A 21,372-nucleotide genomic window follows, 5' to 3' on the forward strand; every position below is an offset into this window, starting at 1 on the left:
CATTTTTACTTGGTCAAAAAAAAAAACTTTAAAATAAAAATAACTTCATGGTATTCAGCCATGGTATGAGAACCCATGGTATTCATGTGGAATATAGCCTATTTAAAGGGGGAAATTATACCAACCTAGATCAATCTTATCTCTGGATTTACTAAGCACCGAGAGGGATCAGATCTCTTGATATGCAAACCCCTTTTAGAGTGAAAAAATATTTGATCTGTCTTGGCACTTGGTAGATCCGAAGTTAAGATGGATCTAGGCTGGTTTAATTAATTTCATGTTATTTGCATATTTACTCATTTTGTGAAAATAATTAAAAATATTTGCATCCATACATAGGAACAATTAAATAAATCATTATTCATTTATATTCGTTAATCTTCACACATTTCTCCTATTAAATCATTATTTAGTAGTTATTTCTAACTCACCTTAAACATATTTCTTAAAGTAATTAATAAATTATTTTTATTTATTAATTACTTCTACTACTTTTCTTAATTAACTTAATTAATCATTATTTTTTGAGTTAGTTCACTAAATAAAGATTATTGACCATTTCATTAATATTTTTCTCTCTTAAATATAATAAAATAATCCTAATGGTTATATCTTGATTTGGTCTAATAATATTTTATTTTTTGACTAGATCTAGATTTATCCTAGCATTTTATTACGGAGTTGTCTAATGAGGCGGAGGAATTGCACGGACGACCAAAAGTAGCCGGAATCCCGGCGAAAAAATTTCAAAAAATCTGGTAGATGCAGTGTTTGAATCATGTTTTTGATGGTGGAAATGGATTCAACACCATCAAAAACGTCTAGGACACCTAAAATTTTGAATTTTAACAAATATAACTTAGATTTACAAAAATCCTTGCTGGATTTTCTCTATATATGACCAGAATTTCCATAACTTTCTGGGCAACTCCTCTGCCTCTACACACATGATCATTATCATCATCGTCACTTTGTTCTCATTACTTATGGGCTCTCCATCTTGAGTTCAACCAACCTTCTCATTTTCCCATTTGCAACCAAGAAGAGAGAGAGAATGCAACAACAAGAAGCGTAGGGACTCCAAAGGATCCTCCCACAGAGAGGACATTACAGACCTGTGTCTATGTTCTACTCCACTAGGTGTTTTCATTAATAATAAAAATAAATTTCTTTCTATTGGGTTCCTGGTCTTTACTTTTGGCATGTATTTTTCAGTATTTGTAGGCTCTTTTTGTAGGGTTGTCTAACATTATCTTGCAAATCTAAAAGTATTGTTGAAGTCACAATGCTTTTGCAACATATTTCTCCTTGTTTTCTTTGCTATTAGGCGGATCGTCACCAATCGTATAAAAGTAGATTTTTGACTCATCTGCTTAGAAATCTTCTCCTAACATTGTGTATTAAATGGATATGCACCCAACCAAGATTTGTGGAGGTAACAACATATTCAACCTTCGGGGTTTGACCTCGTGTTGGTCGGCCAACATAATACCTTATATGTTAAAACTTTAACTAGTGTGCCAAGATTCACTATTATGAATTATGGGCAAATTTGAGAGTATTCAAGGCATTTTTAAAGCATGTGCATTTTTGAAACAAGTTGTTTTAGAGCTTGTTTTGCAGTAATCAAGAAGGAGAATTTGGTGGTGTTAAAGACCATTTCCTAGCGGCAGAGAGCTCAATTTGTTGCCGGTTTTAGAAGGATTCTTTTGTATTCAAGTTCAATTTGTAGACAGTGAGTTTCAACGTAGTTTTTGGTCACAATAAGGGGAAAAAGTTGATTGTGAATACCATTGCCTTAGTTGCACTTTGTAGGCTTCATGTAACAAATTGAAGACTTGTTGATGTAACAAAGTGATTTGAGGTTTCACATCTAATTAATAAAGAGGTCACTCCCTATTGGATAAAAGGACCCAAAGACGTATTCTGAGCAGCGGATGAACTCCATTATCAAATCTGGTTATGCACTTTTCTTATCATCTTGTTCTCTTCTCATTTATGCAATTTTCCATAAATTCTTCATGTTTATATGCTTAAGTGCTTAAATGGGGTTTTAACACACTTGAACACATTTTAAAATCAAAGTCATTTTAAAGAATCTAGATCAAGTGGTATCATAGTAGGTTGATAGTTTAGTTTGTCAGTGTGCATGATTACCAGGAACAAACTTAAGCATTGAGAAGAGACACTTGTGGAAGGAGATTCAAAAATTGGATCAGCGAAATTTATTAAAATAGAAGAGATGGCTTCACATCCCTTCGAGTTAGAGGTAGATTTTGTTGATGCCTTTATGACAATGAAGGTGATGGTCGAGGAGATGTATCTTAACTAGAAGAAGTTGGAAAAGAGTGCCAAAACTAAAGGCATGAAAGAGGGTCCGTCGAGTAGAGCCAAAGAAGGGAAATCGGTGGTGATCCGCCATCACAAAAGAAATCATCAAGAGAAGAAAAACAACCTATGAAGGGTGATGGCACATCTTTGTCTAACAACAAAAAAGCATGCAAGATATCAAGTGAAAGAATGAAAATTAATTCTCCTCGACATGTGTGTGCCAAAGATGACCATTATAGGTATAATAAAGTTAGTTGTTCCAATGTTCCTTTTGGTTATAGGAGAATTGGCAATGTAAAGGAAAGCTTATGGCATAGGAAACTGTGCACGTTTTGTGGGTTAACTAACCATAACATTTCCAAGAGTTGGAAAAGAATGGCTTTGTATAGGAAATTCATGGCCATTAGGAATGAAGGAAACCTTCCAAGTTCCCAGGGAAAGAAGAAAGATGGGAAACACTCTTGCTCTCACTGCAAGAAAGAGGGCCATAATAATGAACATTGTTGGAAGATAAATCTTGAATTGAAGCCTAAACAATTTCGAGATAAAAAAGGCAAGTAGAAGGGAAAGAAAGAAGTGGTTGGAGCAACTTAAAAAATTTATGGATCAAAGTCCAAAGATGAGATTCAAATCTTAGGAGTCGGGATAAGAGGTAAAACCTTCTCGCTCATATCTGCGAAAGTGGGAAAATCAACTCATATGAAGTAGGAAAGTGAAATGGCTACAACATGTAGACACAACCATGTTATGCTTCAGGAGACAATGACATTGCAACATGAGGTTTTGTCATAAGAACCTATTAAGAAGGTCAAACATATTGATTCATTGTCATTGATTTCTTTTTTTTTAATTATCATTGCTAATCTCTAGTACATGGGTAGTAGTAGAAGTAATTAATGCAAAAATATTTGGAGAAATGAAAATGCCTAACAATATGTTTTCAGTTGTAATAGTTATCATGCAACTAATTGTGATGAGATAGGTGCGCAAAACAAGGTGGACGAACACAAGACAAATGGGGAGGTAGATCCCACACTTCATGTCTAGATAAAAACCTTTTGTAGGTCCAAAAGTCTTAGTGAGGAGGAATGATATAAGAGGATCTAAGAAAGCCTAAAAAATTAGAGTGCTCAAAACTTGATGCAAACAATGTCATGTTGAACAGTTTGAGCAGACGATTCCAACGCAACTCGAATGGGCGAAAATGGGTTTCGTACACGAAAGTTATCGTGTTCTGAAGATTGCATGGAACAAGCAAAAATGTGAGCAGGGTTTCCATGAGGCAGAACCAGGAAGTGCCATGTGACACTGTACGGATGTTGACATGGCAAGTCTGTACAATGACGTGGCAATCTCAAATGGTGACACTTGGCAAGAGCATATGTTGACATGTCAGTTGTGAGATGATGTGGTAGGCTAGGCAAAGAATAGATGGAGTCGACATGGAAACACTAGAAGGTGACATGTGGGTTTATACGCTGACTGGGCATCTGAGTGGTGGCTGACTCGACAAAAGTGGCAGGCATTTGGCCCTATGGGGTCCCACCGCATGGCCCAATGAAATGGTGCCCATGGCACACCGATGGTGATCAAAATGGGCTTAGTCAAAGATGAGTTGGAAACTTTGGTTCAAAATGACATGGGTGGCAATTGAGGATTCGACCCCCAAACCTCCAACATAACAAGGGAATGATCTAACTAATAGGCCACGCAAGTGGTTGTTATAAGGCGGTGGATTAGATTATATTTAAAGTTGTAGTTAGCGTGTGGAGAAAAGAGGAGGAAGGCCGCAGGTTTGACCCCATGACCTCCCCGCATTACCCACAAACATTACAACCATGATACACCATATTATTGAACCACATTTGAACCATTTTATATGGTTAGAACCATTTTCCATGATGTAATAGTTAATTAGGCCATATTAGATTTTGTTCAGATTTGTTGTATACGCATGGTTAATCGAATTGTCGAGTTAAATGACTATGTCATGTGTGGACTAGCCCAGTAGAACATGGGTTGAATAGGTCGATGCAATAAGCTTGTCATATTCAAAAATGACATGTGGTTAATTATATCGTGGGGGGGTTTGTGTATTAAAAGGATATGCACTTGACCGAGATTTGGGGAGGTAACAACACATTTGACTTTACGGGTTTAACCTTGGTCTAGTCGGCCACCATAATACTTTATATATTAAAACCTTAACTAGTACGCTAGATTCACAATTGTGAATTATGAGCAGAGCCTAGAGTATTCAAGATGTTGTTTAAACCCTATGTATTTTGTAAATAGGTTGTTTTAGATCTTGTTTTGCAGTAACCAAGGAGGAGAATTTGGTGGTGTAAGAGACCATTTCCTGGTGGTAGAGAGCTTGTTTTGTTGTAGGTTTTATAAGGCTTCTTTTATATTCAAGTTCAATTTTTAGACAGTGAGTTTGAGTCTAATTTTCAGTAGCAAGAAGGGGAAAAGTGGGTTGTGAATACCACTACCTTAGTTTCACTTCGTAGGCTTCCAGTAGTAGATTGAATTCTTGTTGATGTAACAAAGTGATTTGAGGCTTCACATCTAATTAATAAAGAGGCCACTCCCTATTGGAGAAAAGGGCCCAGAGACGTAGTTTCAACAACGAATGAACTCCACTATCGAATCTGATTGTGCACTTTTCTTGTCTTCTTGGTCTCTTCTCATTTATGCAATTTTACATAAGTTCCCCATGTTTATATGCTTAAGCGATTAAATGGGGTTTTAATTATGCAAACACACTTGAACATGTTTTAAAACCAAAGTCATTTTAAATATTTCCAGATCACAGGTCAAGAAAATGATTTCCCTTTCTCAATTCCAATATAATGTGGGTCTCCTCTACATTTTTCACATGGATGTCTATATATTTGACTCAACCCTTTTTTAGTCTAGAGTTAAGCTATTTTCCAAGTGTTCCACACCTCAAATTGATTCAACTTTGTGTTGGAAATTAGCTTCTAGTGTATTGTACTTGACTCGTACTTGACCCAAAACTTCATTTGTTGTTGATGTCGTCTTTCACTTCATGCAAGATCCATAAGATAACCATTATAAAGAAGTAATGTATATTCTTTGGTACATTTGAGGTATAACATAGATTGTCATAATATTTAGTGTAGGAGTTCTATTGTTTTGGTTGGTTTCGCATATTTCATTTCGATGGGTGACTTTCATGATTAAAAGTCCACTATAGGTTATCTATTAAATCTTGGTTCAAGCCCTGCAAGAAATAATGTGCCATTTCTCTTTCTTTGGTGGAGGTAGAGCATATAACAATTACTCATGAAAGCTAGGAAATAATATTGTTTCAACATATCTTTTATAAATTTAGTTTCCAATAGGGACATCATCAGGTTGAACTTCAACATAGTCATTTAACAACTCTTTTATAATTAAAAATTATTATTATTATTTTTGAATAAGACATTTTTATTAAGAAATATATTCTTATACATTATTCTTATTTATTTATTTATTTTTCTTTCTGTATTTTATATAAAAATTAGAAAATTCATTATTAAAATTTTCCCTCTACTAAAATTGTTTCTTCTCAGGAAGTATGATAAATTTTATGCTTGGAAAACACAATGAAGTGTGTGCATTTATTATATTCTTAAAACTCTCAAACGTCTACATGGATTTATTGTTGTGTCAAGAGATGCTTTACAACCCAATATGAGAGAAATGTTATTTGGATTTATTGGTGGGCGAAGAGGCACTTTATAACTCAATATGAGAGAAATGTTGTCTTGGAATGTTACATTTAACAATGATAATTTAATACTTACACTATCAAATTAAAACACATTAATACCAAAAGATCTTTCAATATTGACCATAAACATTAATAACAAAAAATTCTTTCAATGTGGATGATAACTAAAATGGTTTAATGTCCACCTTAATTTTACATCAACTTTAAAAGAGAAATAAAGTAATTAAAAATGAAAAATCTATAATTTTGTTATTAAGTGCTTTTTACTTTTTTAATGGGAGGGAGATGTGTATTCCTTTCACTACTTAATGTGAAATTGACATGTGGCATCTAACATAATATAAATATTAACTCCATATCAAGGAGATGTGTAAATTAATGTGTGTTCAACATAAAATTAATATGTATTGTTTAAAAAAATTATTAATAACAAAACATGTTTGAATGTTAAGCATAAATAAAACATTTTAATATCCATATTAAGTAACATAATCTTATGTCTACTTTATAAAGAGAGAAAAAGTAATTAAAAAAAAAAATCATTTTCAAAAGATGTAATTCCTTTACTCTTTAAAAATATTTGAGTGTTGGCTTTAAATAAATTGTTGAATATCCATGTTCATTTACTGTTTGGCTTTAAAAAAAATATTGAATATCCATGTTCATTATATATTTCAATATCAACTTTTTATATATCTATATAAAGAGAGAATAATGTTGAATATAAATAAAATATTTCAATTCCCACTTTAAATAAAATAATTATATATGACTTGATATGTATAGAAAGAGAGAAAAAGCAATTGAAAGTAAAAAAATCAATTATTTTGTATTTCTTAACCCCCCTCTCTCTCTCTCTCTCTCTCTCTCTCTCTCTCTCTCTCTATATATATATATATATATATATATATATGCGGTAGTTTAACTAACAGAAGAAATAACCCCTTTCGAGGCACTTTTTGGTCATTTTTGCCTAAATATGGTAGAGATTTTTAAGAATCGTAAGTTTAAGTTGTTTAATTTGTCAAGTTTGAGTGCCTAAGGGGTTTTTTAAAGTGTTGAATCCATTTATGCATTCAAAAGTGCATTTTAAACAACAAGAAATAAAAATCTTGCTTATTGCATTTAGGCAAAAAAAAATCATTCCGTCTATGAGTTGAGAGAGAGAGAGATTTCTTATTTCATTGGTAGGTGCTTTTTAAAGGAAGGTGCGAGGGAGATTTATAATTACTTCAAGGCTCAATATGGAGTTGACATGCCTGTAACATCTTAAAAAAATATTAAAAACAAAAATAAAAATTCAATGTCCAAAGGAGTTGGATTCGAAGGTGGAATGTGAGGAGTTTTTCATGGTTGAGAAAAGTTCAATTTTTGTAAGGGCGTGGCCCTAAAGCCATGGGGTCACCTTGAGGTAATGGTTGAACATGTGGTTCATCCACAAAGAGTATATTAGAATTGGTCTTATGACCAATAGACACATAAGTGGATCAAATCACACCCCCATGTCAGCGTCGAATATCCCCCCATGCCATTCTTTTATAAGGTCCCATATTTTCTCCACATTGGGAGCACAATTTGTTCTTCTCTCCACATGGATAGAGGTTGACAACCCTAGTCGTTCGCTTGGGCCTTGCCTAGGAAAAAAATAAAAGAAAAAGGCCAAAAAAAAGTCAATCATTTTATTTTTATTTTTGTGATTTATTCAAATTATTCTTATATTATTTTATTACTGGAGAGAATTAAATTCTCATTGCAAAACCACAACTACTGAATTGGAAATAGAAAAAAATAAAGAAAAAATCCCAAAAAATAGAAAAGTCAAAATTTAAAGACAATAAATTTGAAATAGAAAAAAAGAAAACAAATATAATCGGATGGAAAAGACCTTTTCAATCGTTTTCCCCTTTTTTTTAACTTCTAGGTATGAAATTTTTATTTTTATTTATTTATTATTATTTTTTTTATGAGGAAAAATTATAATTTCCATATGCAACTAGATTGGAATTAAAATGCCATGCAATACTTGTCCTTTTTGTTTTAAATGATGCTGGATAGATAACTAGTTGGAGTAATGGTAAACTAGGTTGGAATTAAAATGCCATGCAATACTTGTCCTTTTTGTTTTAAACGATGTTGAATAGATAACTAGTTGGAGTAATGGTGAATTAGTAACTGGTTGGAGTAATCTGGGGGAGGCCCATGATTAAACGTTTCGGTTACCATTATAACACCAATAGTATATCCAACAACTCACAAGCGAGATATACCATATGACTTAACAAGACCCCATAACCGATATACTAATAGCTTGTGAGTTAGGAAAAGCCCACAAGCTAGATATACCAATAATTTATGATTAACAAAAATAGAAATATCCCAATCGAGAAGCACATGGGAGCTTTATCCAAAAATGGTTTACTCTTCAACATTGCATCACTCTTAGGCACTTCATTAAAAAAGTTTAGATGTCTAGGGTGAGGAGGCCTTTTGTTGCTCCGTTGACTTCAAGAAAGCTTTTGACATCGTCACTAGAGATAAACTTGGGAGAAGAATGGAAAAGCTCAAAATTCCAAGGGAGTATAGAGTAGTTGTTCATAAACTTTATGAGAAAGTTAGCGCAAAAATCAGAACTAAGGAAGACTTTTCTGAATGCTTTGATAGTGACATTGGGGTTAAGCAGGGGTGCCCTCTTTCCCCCATGCTTTTTGGTTTATATATTGATAAGCTGGAAGAATGTGTGAACAACACTAGTGGAGAGGGTGTTAAATTAACATGATATCTGGTGAAGCTGCTTTTGTATGCAGACGATCTTATTCTAGTTGCAAAATCTGCTCATAGTTTGAGAGAGCATTTGAAGGCATTGGTGCTCTTTTGTCAAGAAGTAGGGATGTAAGTAAACACTAGCAAAACTAAAGTCGCGATCTTCTCTTTGAAGCGGAAAAAACAAGTTAGCTTTATTTTTTAGGGAGAAGCCTTGGAGATAGTGGAAGAATACTAGTACCTATGAATTATTTTTCACAACATACTCATTTGGGAGACATGCATAACTAAAAGGATTCAAGGGGGATGGAGAGCTTCTTATCTTCTTCAGAATAGATGTAGGAAAGTAAAATTATGGGATTGGAAAAACAAGAAAACTCTTTTTGGATTGTTAGTTACTCTAGTTGTCCTCTATGGTGCGAAGTTTGGGGGAGCAACATGTGCGATCACAAATGGAGACATGTAGAAATAATTTAAAAACATTTAATCACTAGTAACTTTAAAGTCAAATCAACGGTCCCATACAAGATCTTGCAAGTGGATGTAATGTCCCTTAATAATAAATAATAATAATAATAATAATATTAATATTAAAATACAAGAAAATAAATAATAAACAATAAATAAAAAATTAGTAATAGTAAATAAATAATAAATAACAATACTAAAGCTCTAAATAAATATAAAAAGAAATAAAACAAGAAAGCAGTAAAAATCAGTAAAGCTATCAAAAAGTAAAAACAAAATAAATAAAACAAGAAAACAATAAAGTTGCATGTAGACACATGGAGTGTGTGCATGTGGTTCATTTTCCAATGTTTGCTCTATTTAATAGATGGTGAGAAAGATGAGAGACATTCCATCATTCCATGATTCCACCATCCATTTTCTTGAGAGAATAGTGTTGTGAGACAAAGGATACCCTAACAGTAGTACGTTGATTGAGGGCTTGGGGGAGGCCAGTTGTAGCAAGATTTTGTGCAACTGAGCCTACGGTTGGGTGGAGAGTCATCCCCAAGACTTTGTTGCAGTTAGCAGAAGAATTCAACTAGTGTTCCCTAGATAAGTTGTCTCTATTCATATCATTTTGAAATTTAATGTTAATTAATTGATAAATTACGTGTTGATTATAAATCGTATGATTAATCTAATTAATTACATGTTTTTATTTTGGGGTTGTTACATATGGTATCAGAGGATAGGTTCAACTCTTAGGGCCTATAGACATTTTAATGTAGAAAACTTTGATTTAAATCTGTTAACAACAGCATAGCCATGCCCTCCACAAGCTTCTCTGTAGACACTTAGGGATTTTGCTGTGTAGGAAGTCACGTAGGCTTTTAGCCCAGCTGAGAGCGCATGGACGTCTGCAATAAACTTTTCATCTCAAAGTATTTTTCTACTAAGTAGACCGTTGCAAAATGAAAAATAGATTGAGAGGTCAGCATATGCATGAGTTTTTGTTGTTGAGATTGGTAATCTAAAATGCTAATCTCTGGTTGTTTGGAGGACCAAACTGCTGTCGAAGCAGTGAGTAACGTACAACTATTTTAACAACAGTTTTCAGGACTTCAACAGATCCATGGGCAAGTTCCACTCTTCCCCCAACAAGCTCCCCAAGTGTTGCAGCAAATCTTTTATTTATTGTTGGGAGGTTGTTGTTGGGAGGTTGCAATTTCACTTGTAGATAGCAGGTCGAACCAATTTATAATTGTCGTGCAGTAGCTCGCTCAGGGTTTCTCTTTGGATCTACATACAACAAGTCCGTATGGTTGTTTTTCAGCAAATTTTCCCCAAATTACACACTTTCAGTTAATTTTCCTCAAATATAAACCAATTTTTTTTTTTTTTTTTACAAACTCAATCAACACTATATATTCCAGTGGTTCCTTTGTCTTGTATAGCTATTGATGGATAGCTCTTGAAGGGCTATGAGACCATCTTGAGGAGGTCAAGTGCTTGATGTTCTAGGCTAGGTGCCTGTTATTGGATTGGGATGCCGAAGTCTGGTGGGGGTGAAAGGACTTCGACACCTGGAGCTGTGTGCCTTAGTAGTTGTGGAGGGAGTGGGCTAGCTTTGCGAGATGCCCAAAGTCATTAAGTACTGTATCGAATGCCTGCATTTGGGCAGATGAGGTCTGAGTCAGGCGTGAGCCTTGGGGCCGGCCTTGGACAAGGATACAGACAGGGGAGGCTTATGCCTGGTTCTGAAAGTGGGAAAAAGGACAGAGATTCCTTGAGATTCCCGGGTGTTGTGAAACTTTCGATGCCTGCTAGTTATACTAGTCAACAGAGGGTGTAGGGCAAACATGAAGTAATAAATAACTAAATAAATAAAATATTAAATAATTCAATTTAACTTCGGGACGAAGTTCCTTAAAGTGGGGAAGTATGTAATGTCCCTTAATAATAAATAATAACAATAATAAAAATAATAAATAATGAAATAATAATATATATAATATTAAAATACAAAAAAATAAATAATAAACAATAAATAAAAAATAGTAATAGTAAATAAATAATAAATAATAATAAAATAATAAATAACAATACTAAAGCTCTAAATAAATATAAAAAGAAATAAAACAAAAAAGCAATAAAAATCAGTAAAGCTATCAAAAAGTAAAAAAAAAAGAAATAAAACAAGAAAGCAGTAATGTTGCATGTAGACACATGGAGTGCATGGAGTGTGTGCATGTGGTTCCCCTTCCAATGCTTGCTCTATTTAATAGATGGTGAGGAAAATGAGAGACATTCCATCATTCCATGATTCCACCATCCATTCTCTTGGGAGAATAGTGTTGTGAGACAAAATGGCAGTAGTACGTTGATTGAGGGCTCGGGGGTGGCCAGTTGTAGCAAGATTTTGTGCAACTGAGTCTACGGTTGGGTGGAGAGTCGTCCCCAAGACTTTGTTGCAGTTAGCAGAAGAATTCAACTAGCGTTCCCCAGATAAGTTGTCTCTACTCGTATCTTTTTGAAATTTAATGCTAATTAATTGATAAATTACGTGTTGATTATAAATCGTATGATTAATCTAATTAATTACATGTTTTTATTTTGGGGCTGTTACAGTGAAGGCTAGTTTGTTTCCGATGGAAGCTTTAGCAATCATTTGTTTGTTAATGTATTTAAAAAAGGTGGATGACATGGATGAACGCCCCGTTGGCCCAAGTTGATTGTGGCAGAAGAATTAAAGCATAGCAAGAAAACTTGGAGAAATAAAAATGACAAATGGATGGGAAAATGAGGAATCAATTGGCGGGACTGTCCTAATTCTAAAGTGGAAATAAAAAATTAGGTGCTTGAAAAATTCAGGGCTACCATGTGGGAAAAACAAGTTGGCCGTAAAAAAATGATATATGTCATTAATTCAAACCTAACATGATCGCATGATGAAAAGACCTATTTGAGTGCTGCAATCGAGGGAAATACTAAAATTTTATTAGGGCAACTAAGGACCAGATCCCATCATCTTAGATTTGAAACAAGTAGATGGGTAGTTCCCAAGGAAAAGTGGGAAAAAAGAATTTGTGTCTTTTGTGGGGAAGGAGCAGTTGAAATTGAATAACACTTCATCAGGGAGTGTTATGCCTATGAGGACATTTGTAATCAATTCGACAACAATTTGAAAGTGGATAGACTATGTGAGTTATTTGTTGAAAGAAAGCTTCACAAGACTATGTGAGTTATTTGTGGAAAGAAAGCTTCACAAGACGACAAACTTTTTGATCATAATTCATACCTAAGACTTTCGGTCTCTCTCCGGAAATGGTGCTAAAATGAAATAGAAATTAACATATAAGCTCCCCAATAATATATAAACAACTAATGAATGGAATAAACAACTCATATTACATAGAATAACCCCTCCCCCAACTCCAGGCCCCCTGACCACCTACACGGGGATACAACAACCCCTCCCCCCAACTCCAACCCCTTGACCACCTACACGGGGATACAACAACCCCTCCCCCCAACTCCGTGCAGAACAACTAGAGTAGTTCTTACACTACAGCTTAGAAAAAAACTTATAAAACTTAATTATATGATATTTTATTGATTAGATATCTAAATCCCTTAAACCATTTTGGTCTCGTAGAAATCATAATTTTTTTTCAATTCAATTCAACATTATCATCACACTGGACCAATTAACCAATGCATCTCAAAAATTAAAAATTAAAGCCTCGCACGAACAATTTTCCTCCCAACCTTAAAACCAAGACACATACGACACTTAGTTTTGTTAGGAACGAAACGCAGTTTTGTTATGAACGAAACACCTCTTACTAAGGATAGTATGTTATTTCGTTGTCCGAGAGTCCGAGCGAAAAAATGACAGCTAAGTGGGACACGTTTGAATGCCATTGGCGTTTAGCTGAATTTGCTATTTTTAATGGAAACGTTGGGTTGAATGGTTACGGTAAGGAATGTCACTTGTAATTTAATTTCTTCATGGAGGCTCGTTGACAGACTCATGGCAGGACGCACCTGGTTCCCATTCTAAGCACCTACGGATGGAAACAAAATCACTCAGAGGCGGCCTGCCGGGGAAATTTGCATAGGTTTTGAACTTAAAAAAAAGTCACAGATAAGTTCATCCAGAAAGCATTGACTTTCATAGTTCAACGCTGCTGTAATGTGTTTTTTTCATATGGAATAGACATGTGGGTATTGTTGCAGATATGAGAATTCTACTTTGGTTTCGGTGTATTGAGGGTCCTATAAGCCTCTTTTGGTCATGTCACCCTGCCCGTCTAAGGTCCATTTTCTGAGATGTACGAATCGGCCGCAATCGTGATATTTGTATTGTGGGTCTAGGATTTTATTTATATTTTGGGGGCAGTAACTGCTACACCATATATTGGATAATGGGTTGCTGCATGAGCAAAAGCGGCACTGCACGTGCTAGCAGAGTCGCAAGATGGCGGTCAACTGGTATTGTGGGTCTCAGGGATTCCAATTTGAAGGTAAATACAATCTTGTATTTGATTGAATTTTGTTTGGAGTTGATCAATTCTGTCGTCTGGCAGGGGGATTGGATGAAATTCTATCAAATATTGTTTGTTTCTGACAGGATGCACTTAAGTTAGTAGTATAATAGAGTCTCAGAGTTTTACCGTTTTGGTGCATTTTGTCGTCTCATGAATGATATGTTAAATTTGATTCATCTCTTGTTAATAAACAAACTGTACCTAACATCGATTTTAAAAATTATAACAGGAATTTCATCGTTGATTTCATCTAGCTATTAGGTACAATATATAATTTATGCTAAAGATTAGTGGTTAGTGTGTGCTATCAACTGCTATCTCATGCTTGACCTTTCAGATGATTATTCACCTTCATGTTTGTATTGGTAGGACGTGTTCTCTCTTAAGGACATGAGAGACAGACTAATGGGCTTTGATCATCTCTTTTTTTCTTATAGACCCCTTTGCGGAGGGTGATTTAGAGAGTGCCCTAGTTCATCAGAACTGCTGAGAGTGAAACCGTAAACAGATAGACCGTGGTCTTAAAAAATTTGCAAGTGGATGGTGTGGATATCTCAACCCACGGGGAGAATGTGGGTACCCCATAAGTATGTAGTTATGTTCAAGTCCCAAGCTTCACTAGGTAAAAGTTAAGATTGAGTCTGTCTTGTAAGAGGTTACTTTTACCATATCTCAACAGGGTGTTGTTGTAAATGTGAGGCTGCACAATATCCATGGTGTTGAAGAATGACAACCATTGATAGCATAATCCCTTATAAGATGCATTATAAGCATGGAGTTATGTTTGAGCCCTGATCTCTGCCAACTCAGAATAAAAAATCTTCTACAGGAAAGTGGTTAAAGCATGCCCATTGTTGGTTGTATGCATTGCTGTTGGTAGGGTCTACATTGGTCATGCAAGTAATGTTATTCCTCGGAGATTAAATTCTCATTATGTGGTAATAGTGGCCATAGGCATAATGGACTGAATTTATCTTGTCTGAAACATCATATATAGAGTTACGGTTTCATGGAGAATTAAGTATTGGACAAGCACATGTTTTGCATATATTGCATGAACGGTTTTATCTCTTTTTTTTGTTTGCTAGCGTTTCTATTATTTGTGGGACTAGCCTATGGTCTAAGAAACCATGACCCAGGGGCATCTAAGTTGTCAAAATCACCTGGGATCACACTAGTCTGGGCCACACCAACCTTTAACATGGCTAGATTTTTTTTGGTGTCTCCTCTCGATCAATTTTGCAAGAACTGCTCCCCCCGAACTGGACCTTGGAACCACGCACCATGCGTAACCGTAGTCAAAGTGCCCTTGGAACTGCACTTCCAAAAATGGATCCACACTTTGACTTTGATTCGTGCCCTTCTTGTAAAGTTGGAACTGCCACGTGCCGCTATGCGCTCCCACATGTCGAACCGTGCTCCTGTACACACTCCTGTCATGCTTCCTGGACACTCCATAGGTGCTTCTTGGACCCTCCCTAGACTCTTCCTGGATGCTCCCTAATGGTAATGTTAAATTCTTAAAGCTTTTACTTAAATTATTAATATTACCATTAATTGTTTTAGGATGTTTGAGAATGGTTCCAATCTCATTGGACTTCATATGGAGAAAATAGAATTTCATATCCCATTCAAAATTCAGTAGATTTAACAGTTTTCAGGTTTTTAGGATCAATGGGATTGCAACATTTCATTGGATCCTATCACGGATGAGGGTATGTGATTGGCATTCAATCAAGAGCACCAAGCCCTATATGTACCCTAGTGTTGGTGATGTTGATTGTTGAACTTCTTTGTCATGGCCTTAGCAAAAATGTACCCTTCACTCAAGCCACAATCATTGATCAAGCATGTTAAGCTTTTTCTACCATATTTTTAAGCTTGGATTAGGCAGTGTGATCAAAATTGGGTAGTGTAGACTAATGCCCCTATAGAATCAAGGTAGAGACAAAGGCTAGACAAGAGGAGAAGAATGAAGAATGATACTAGCGATGAGGATCTTGGTAAGTGATGGTGGGACGTTGTTTGTCAAGGAGTGGTGGAACATGCATGGCAGTGCTACCTCACAATGACAACATTTAGCAGCATGGGTGCTTTCACAATTGGTGAATACTTCTTCATTTGAGAGGGTGTTAAGCAACTAGCTCGGTTTAATGTTTTGGACCTTTTGGTTTTCATATTTCGGTGTGTAGATGACCTATTTTGTAAATATAACTATTTGGTCATATTATTGTTGATAGTTGCTAGATAACCCATTTCATTCCATAAGTTAATGGTATACTTTCTATTATATGACTTAAAAATCTGTATGCTTGTTTGTAATTGATAAAATCTAGATTCTAGATGGTTGATGTTCAAATAATTAATCATTAATGTACTGTGGATGCTATTTCTATCTTGATTTATGTACAAATATGCATGTGTTTCACATATTCTGCAACTAATTTGGCATTCCGGCTTTGCTTATGAGGACTTTTGGAAAATGACGCTTTTGATGTTTTTCTTCTAAAAAGCGCTCCTGCTTTGGGCAACATTGCTCTCGACTTGTGAGTTTCTAACCTTGGACACTTTACAAACAGAAATGCTTGAAATCCAATCACATTAATGGGCTTTGGCAACATTTTTATCTATTAATACTGAAGATAATAGTGCTTTACCAACTGGGGCTTGGTTGGTTAGTAAAGCTGCAGTGTTGTTATTTCCCCCACCAAGGTTCAAATCCCCCAGAGACATGTCTACTCCTTGTGGGCTTTCTTGCTTGTGTAAGTAGGCCATTTCATGTGGAAGGGGCTGGGTGTAAGTCTTGGTTGAATTTGGTGGAATATATACCCTGCAGTTGTGGCATTTTAGCAGAGTGATGGCTTTTGTGAGTTGTGAGATGCATCTACTTTATTGTAATATCCCATGTTAAAAGGCACTATTTGCATGTGTTGACTGGAAGTGCCAGTCATAAAAAGAAGAAAAGAAGACCACAGTGCTTTTGGATTTCAACATGATGCTCGTATTTCTCATTATACAATTCTCCTGCAGGCTTTGTACACTTCTCATAAGATATGGAGTCTCATCCAAGTTAGTTTTCTTTGAGACACATTTTCAAAGATTAAATGGACTTAGATCTCTGTCTCCCTCTGTTGGCAGAACTAGAGAAGTCTCTTGATGCTACTGGAGACTATGATATCTAGAATCGTCCTTGCAGAAGAATGTTGTGCTCACTCTGTACAGAGGTTTCTATCATCTATTGTGTTATACGTTCTTATTTGAAATCTCTTTAGGATGGATTCTCATCAAATTGCCAGCAGCTATATTTCATGACAACAAAATATCACTGTATTCTATTTGTATAATAATAGTTCATACATAGAAAGAACGATTTCCAAACAAAGATAAGTCCTTGTTTATATACACTTCCATTGATGGTTTTCTTCTGCACTGGTTGGGCTGAAGGAGATGTGTGAGAACCACGGATACTTGAAATCTTTGGATGCCCTGAAAGCCTTATTTTATTGCTGCTTAAGTAAAATTACCAAGAGTGAAATCAATTCTCTTATCCTTTGCAGAATCTTATCTTCTCTGGGTACTTCTTGCATATTCTTTTTCCCCTCTTAATATCTTTCAATGGACAACCTGTTCTCTCCAGCAGAAGCCTTCTGAGATTCATTTGGAAAACAGTTAAATTCAACATCTGATCTTTTTGCATGCTTATATTAACTTGATTTTTCAAGGGTGCATGAACTGTCTAACATCTAGGTCATTACTGTTTTGCTGCCAAGTGGATTTCCCGGTGATGCATGAATGTCAACACTCTTCTTCAAATCAGATTGACTGTTTCTACAAGTGGCTGGAAAACCAAAGAAAGAACAAGTACTCCATATGTAATTGTAAAGTAACAAAGAAACTATGATTAGCTGTTCAGGTTGGTAAGTTAGCTTCTCATAAAATATGTTGGGATGTTTTTGAAAACAAATTAATTTTGCATAGAAGTAAAGTGTCTGTTCAAATTAAAAAGTGGTTATCAATATAGATCTTACCAAGCTGTTTGTTATGTCTGGACGTTTGAAACTTTTTCTTCTTTTATATCTCAGTCTTTACTCTCATTTCCACAAGATTTCGTTTGTTTTACCCACATCTGTGATGCTATACAACAGTATCCTGGCTTCTGAATGTCTTCTTTAGAGTTTTCTCATATTCTCCTTTTTCTACGTTTATAGAAGATATTTGTGTGCTGTTGAAGTTTTGTCTTTGGGGATTATATCCATAGACAAATGAATGACACAGAAGTGCCATACAGTGAAACCAGATTAGAAGAAATGTGTTCTGGCTTTGCTTTTCAATACAGATAATGGATGCAAACAGTGGAAGTGCATAAACATGCAAAATTAACTAACAATTCTTGCCATTAATATCCAGGCTTGAGTTGTGACCATCCCGCTTTGTTAGTTTAAACTCGGTCTGGGAGAATTTGGTTTTATGGTTTTATTTAGGTATTTTGGACTCTACAAGCCCAATTATATGGTAGTTTTCAATTGTACGATCTTTGAAGAATCTTTTATGAGCTTTTGTCTATATCTTGAGTTGGAGACAAAGAATTGCTGACAAAGATACAAAGTAAATCAGTCAATAATAGCAACCTGAAGGGCAATGGGAAGAGGCGGTATAGGGTTACTTTTAGCTATTTGATATGTGAAAAATTTGAACAATCTCAACGCGCCATCAATATATGTAATCTTAGGAAGGGTCATGATTTGGAATCTTGACCTGGCATTTTACTTTAAAAATAAAATAAAATAACAGTTATGTTTATATTGGCAAACCAAACACTGTGGCCATACCTGTACAACTTCATTACAACAGTATACATTTGCTTCAAATGCAGAGAAAAGGAATTTTCCAGGCAAAATGATTTAAATATACTTAATATAGAGGATTGTTACCTGTGTCCAGAGTTGGCAGGTGTACTGTATGACATATTGACCCAACAAAAAACAAAAATTTACAGAACATTTAAAAACTGAATTATGGCCACAGGCCCCAACTAGCAGTAGAGATCTGGTCTGCCAATGCCGTACTTCTGTGCTTGTCGGGGCTTTGTGCAGGAGATATCAAGTGTTTGGGAGGCATATTGACAAATGAAGTAAATCTTACCAGCAGATTTGAGAGGGCAGAAATTGTTAATTTTAGGTATGTTCTATGCTTAGAGCAATTTATTTCAATTTTCACAGTTACCTCAATATCTTTTCCAGATTAGCAATCGCATCAACATTAAAGTAAACTGCAGATAGAACATAAACATAAATCGCAGAAGACAAGCCAAGACAAGAGGACACAAGATGTGGCGCTAGCCAGGGACAAACCCCAATGTGGGGAAACCTTTGATCAATTCTTCTTATATATTCTTCAATAGTTCAGCAGAGAGAGAGAGAGAGATAGTACGTTTACAACAGAAGTCAACACTTTGACTTATATAGATAAGGGCATAGATAATCTCTAAGAAGATGATACATGAGATCAGTTGAAGACATGCTGCTTCAACTGATTCTTCAAGGTGACTCCTTCACCTATCATTGTGCTGCATTTCATCATCATGCTGCACCTCACCGCGCTGCACCATGCTGCACCCATCATCACTATGCTGGACCTCATGCAGCTGCTGTTCTAGTGTTTATCATTGCTGTACATAGTGCCACTGCTGCACTGTGCTTACTGCTGTCTCAATGTACTTGCTGCACTGTACTTGTTGCTGTCCATGCTTTACCATGCTGCTGCTGTCCATGATTCTTCATGCTTGAAGCTCACCCATGTATAAGCTTGCTGATCTGATGAGGATATCTGAGGTTGTCCAACGCTTCCTATATGATCTTCAAAACAGACTTAAGAGAGAGCAGCTCCAAAGAAACCTTTGCTATGGTGCTATGGCCTAAAGCCTAGCACATAGCAACACAGAAGTACAGTACCTCAAAACAGTTATAAATGCATCACTAAATCTGCATATGAAACCAGTCCTACTAGGTCTGATCTAAGTCTGAGGGCAGACTTCATCATCACACAGTTTCCTCTTATGACTGTGGATTTCACTTCTACAAAGAGTCTTATACCTGAAACAGCCCCTATCACATTATTGTCATCTACAGCAATGAGCTGTCACCTACAACAATCTGATCATGCTTCTTCTTGATGTGCTGGGGCTTCCTTAGTTGACCTCCTTTGCAGCGTATTGAAGCTCCTTTGGACAGCTGATAGATCATACATCAAACTGCGGTTAGATACCTCCTTTTTCTGCGGCTAGATATCTCTATCCTTGCTGCGTCTGAGGGTTCCTTTTAATGCTGTGATAAGGGCTCTTCTAACTATGGTTTGAGGGCTTCTTTCACAGCATATTAATGCTCCTCCTGGACAGCATATAAGTGCTTCTTGGACAGCAGATTAGGACCTTTCCTAACTGCGGATTAGGGCCAGATAGAAGCCTCTTGTGGCAGCGGTTTTAGGCCTTCATTTGTTGTTGATTAGGGCCTCTCCAACTGCAGCTAAGAGACCTCCTTTCTGTGAATAAGTGTCACACTCAACTGCGGATTAAGGTCTTTCCTTTATCGCGTATAAGTGCCTCCTCTTGCTGCATAAATACCCTCATTGACTGCGACCTAGGGCACCCTTAAATGGTGCGGCTAGAAGCCTCCTCTAGTTGCTCTTTAGATCTGCGTAGAGCCTTCTCTTTTGACTACGTCTAGATGTTCCTCCTTTAACTGCGGCTAGACTGCGGCTAGGGCATCCTCCTTACTGCGGCTAACTGCGGCTAGGGCATCCTCCTTACTGCGGCTAAGGCATCATAAGACATAGGCCAGCGTATACTCTTAGTATCTCTCCTCCCACCAAAACCCAAAGACATGTGGAGAGGAAGAGATCACAAGAAGAGTGTGTATACATGTCTTGAAGACCTCCTTCTTCTATAGTAAAACGTTGAGCACAAGTGGGGTATATTTGGTTGCTGGCCGACCTTGACGAATTGTCCCATAACATAAATAAATTCATATCTCCATGAATACTTAACGGAATCGGATGATCTTTAGATCAATCCTACACCTCTCGATGAGAGGGATCCAAGGAAAATATCAGCTTCCATTAATAAGATGACCCACATGGAGTTTGGTCCTAGTTGCCAATTTTAACAAAAATAGATGCAAAATACCTCATTTTCAAATAACACTATTTGTTAATTTTAGGTATGTTCTATGCTTAGAACAAGTTATTTCAATTTTCACAGTTAGCTCAATATCTTTTCCAGATTAGCAATCACATCAACATTAAAGTAAACTACAGATTGAACATAAACATAAATCGCAGAAGACAAGCCAAGACAAGAGGACACAAGATGTGGTGCTAGCCAGGACAAACCCCAATGTGGGGAACCCTTGATCAATTCTTCTTATATGTTCTTCAATAGTTCAGCAGAGAGAGAGAGAGATAGTACATTTATAATAGAAGTCAACACTTTGACTTATCTAGATAAGAGCATAGATCATCTCTAGGAAGATGATACATGAGATC

At 36.0% G+C, this 21,372-nt stretch overlaps 1 protein-coding gene across 1 annotated transcript in view; it reads left to right on the plus strand.

Moving 5' to 3' along the window:
- The first annotated feature begins 13,149 nt into the window (after positions 1–13,149).
- Positions 13,150–21,372, plus strand: part of LOC149242315 (Leucine-rich repeat (LRR) family protein) — a 209,530-nt gene continuing 201,307 nt past the window's right edge. The window contains exon 1 of the mRNA XM_089374204.1: positions 13,150–13,809. Coding sequence (XP_089230330.1) covers positions 13,711–13,809 — 99 coding nt within the window. The 5' untranslated portion in view covers positions 13,150–13,710. The remainder of the gene's footprint in view (positions 13,810–21,372) is intronic.

This window comes from Pinus tabuliformis, chromosome 8 (assembly GCF_031772625.1).
Source record: "Pinus tabuliformis cultivar Carrire ecotype Pingquan chromosome 8, CPIR1, whole genome shotgun sequence".
Lineage (NCBI taxonomy): Eukaryota > Viridiplantae > Streptophyta > Pinopsida > Pinales > Pinaceae > Pinus > Pinus tabuliformis.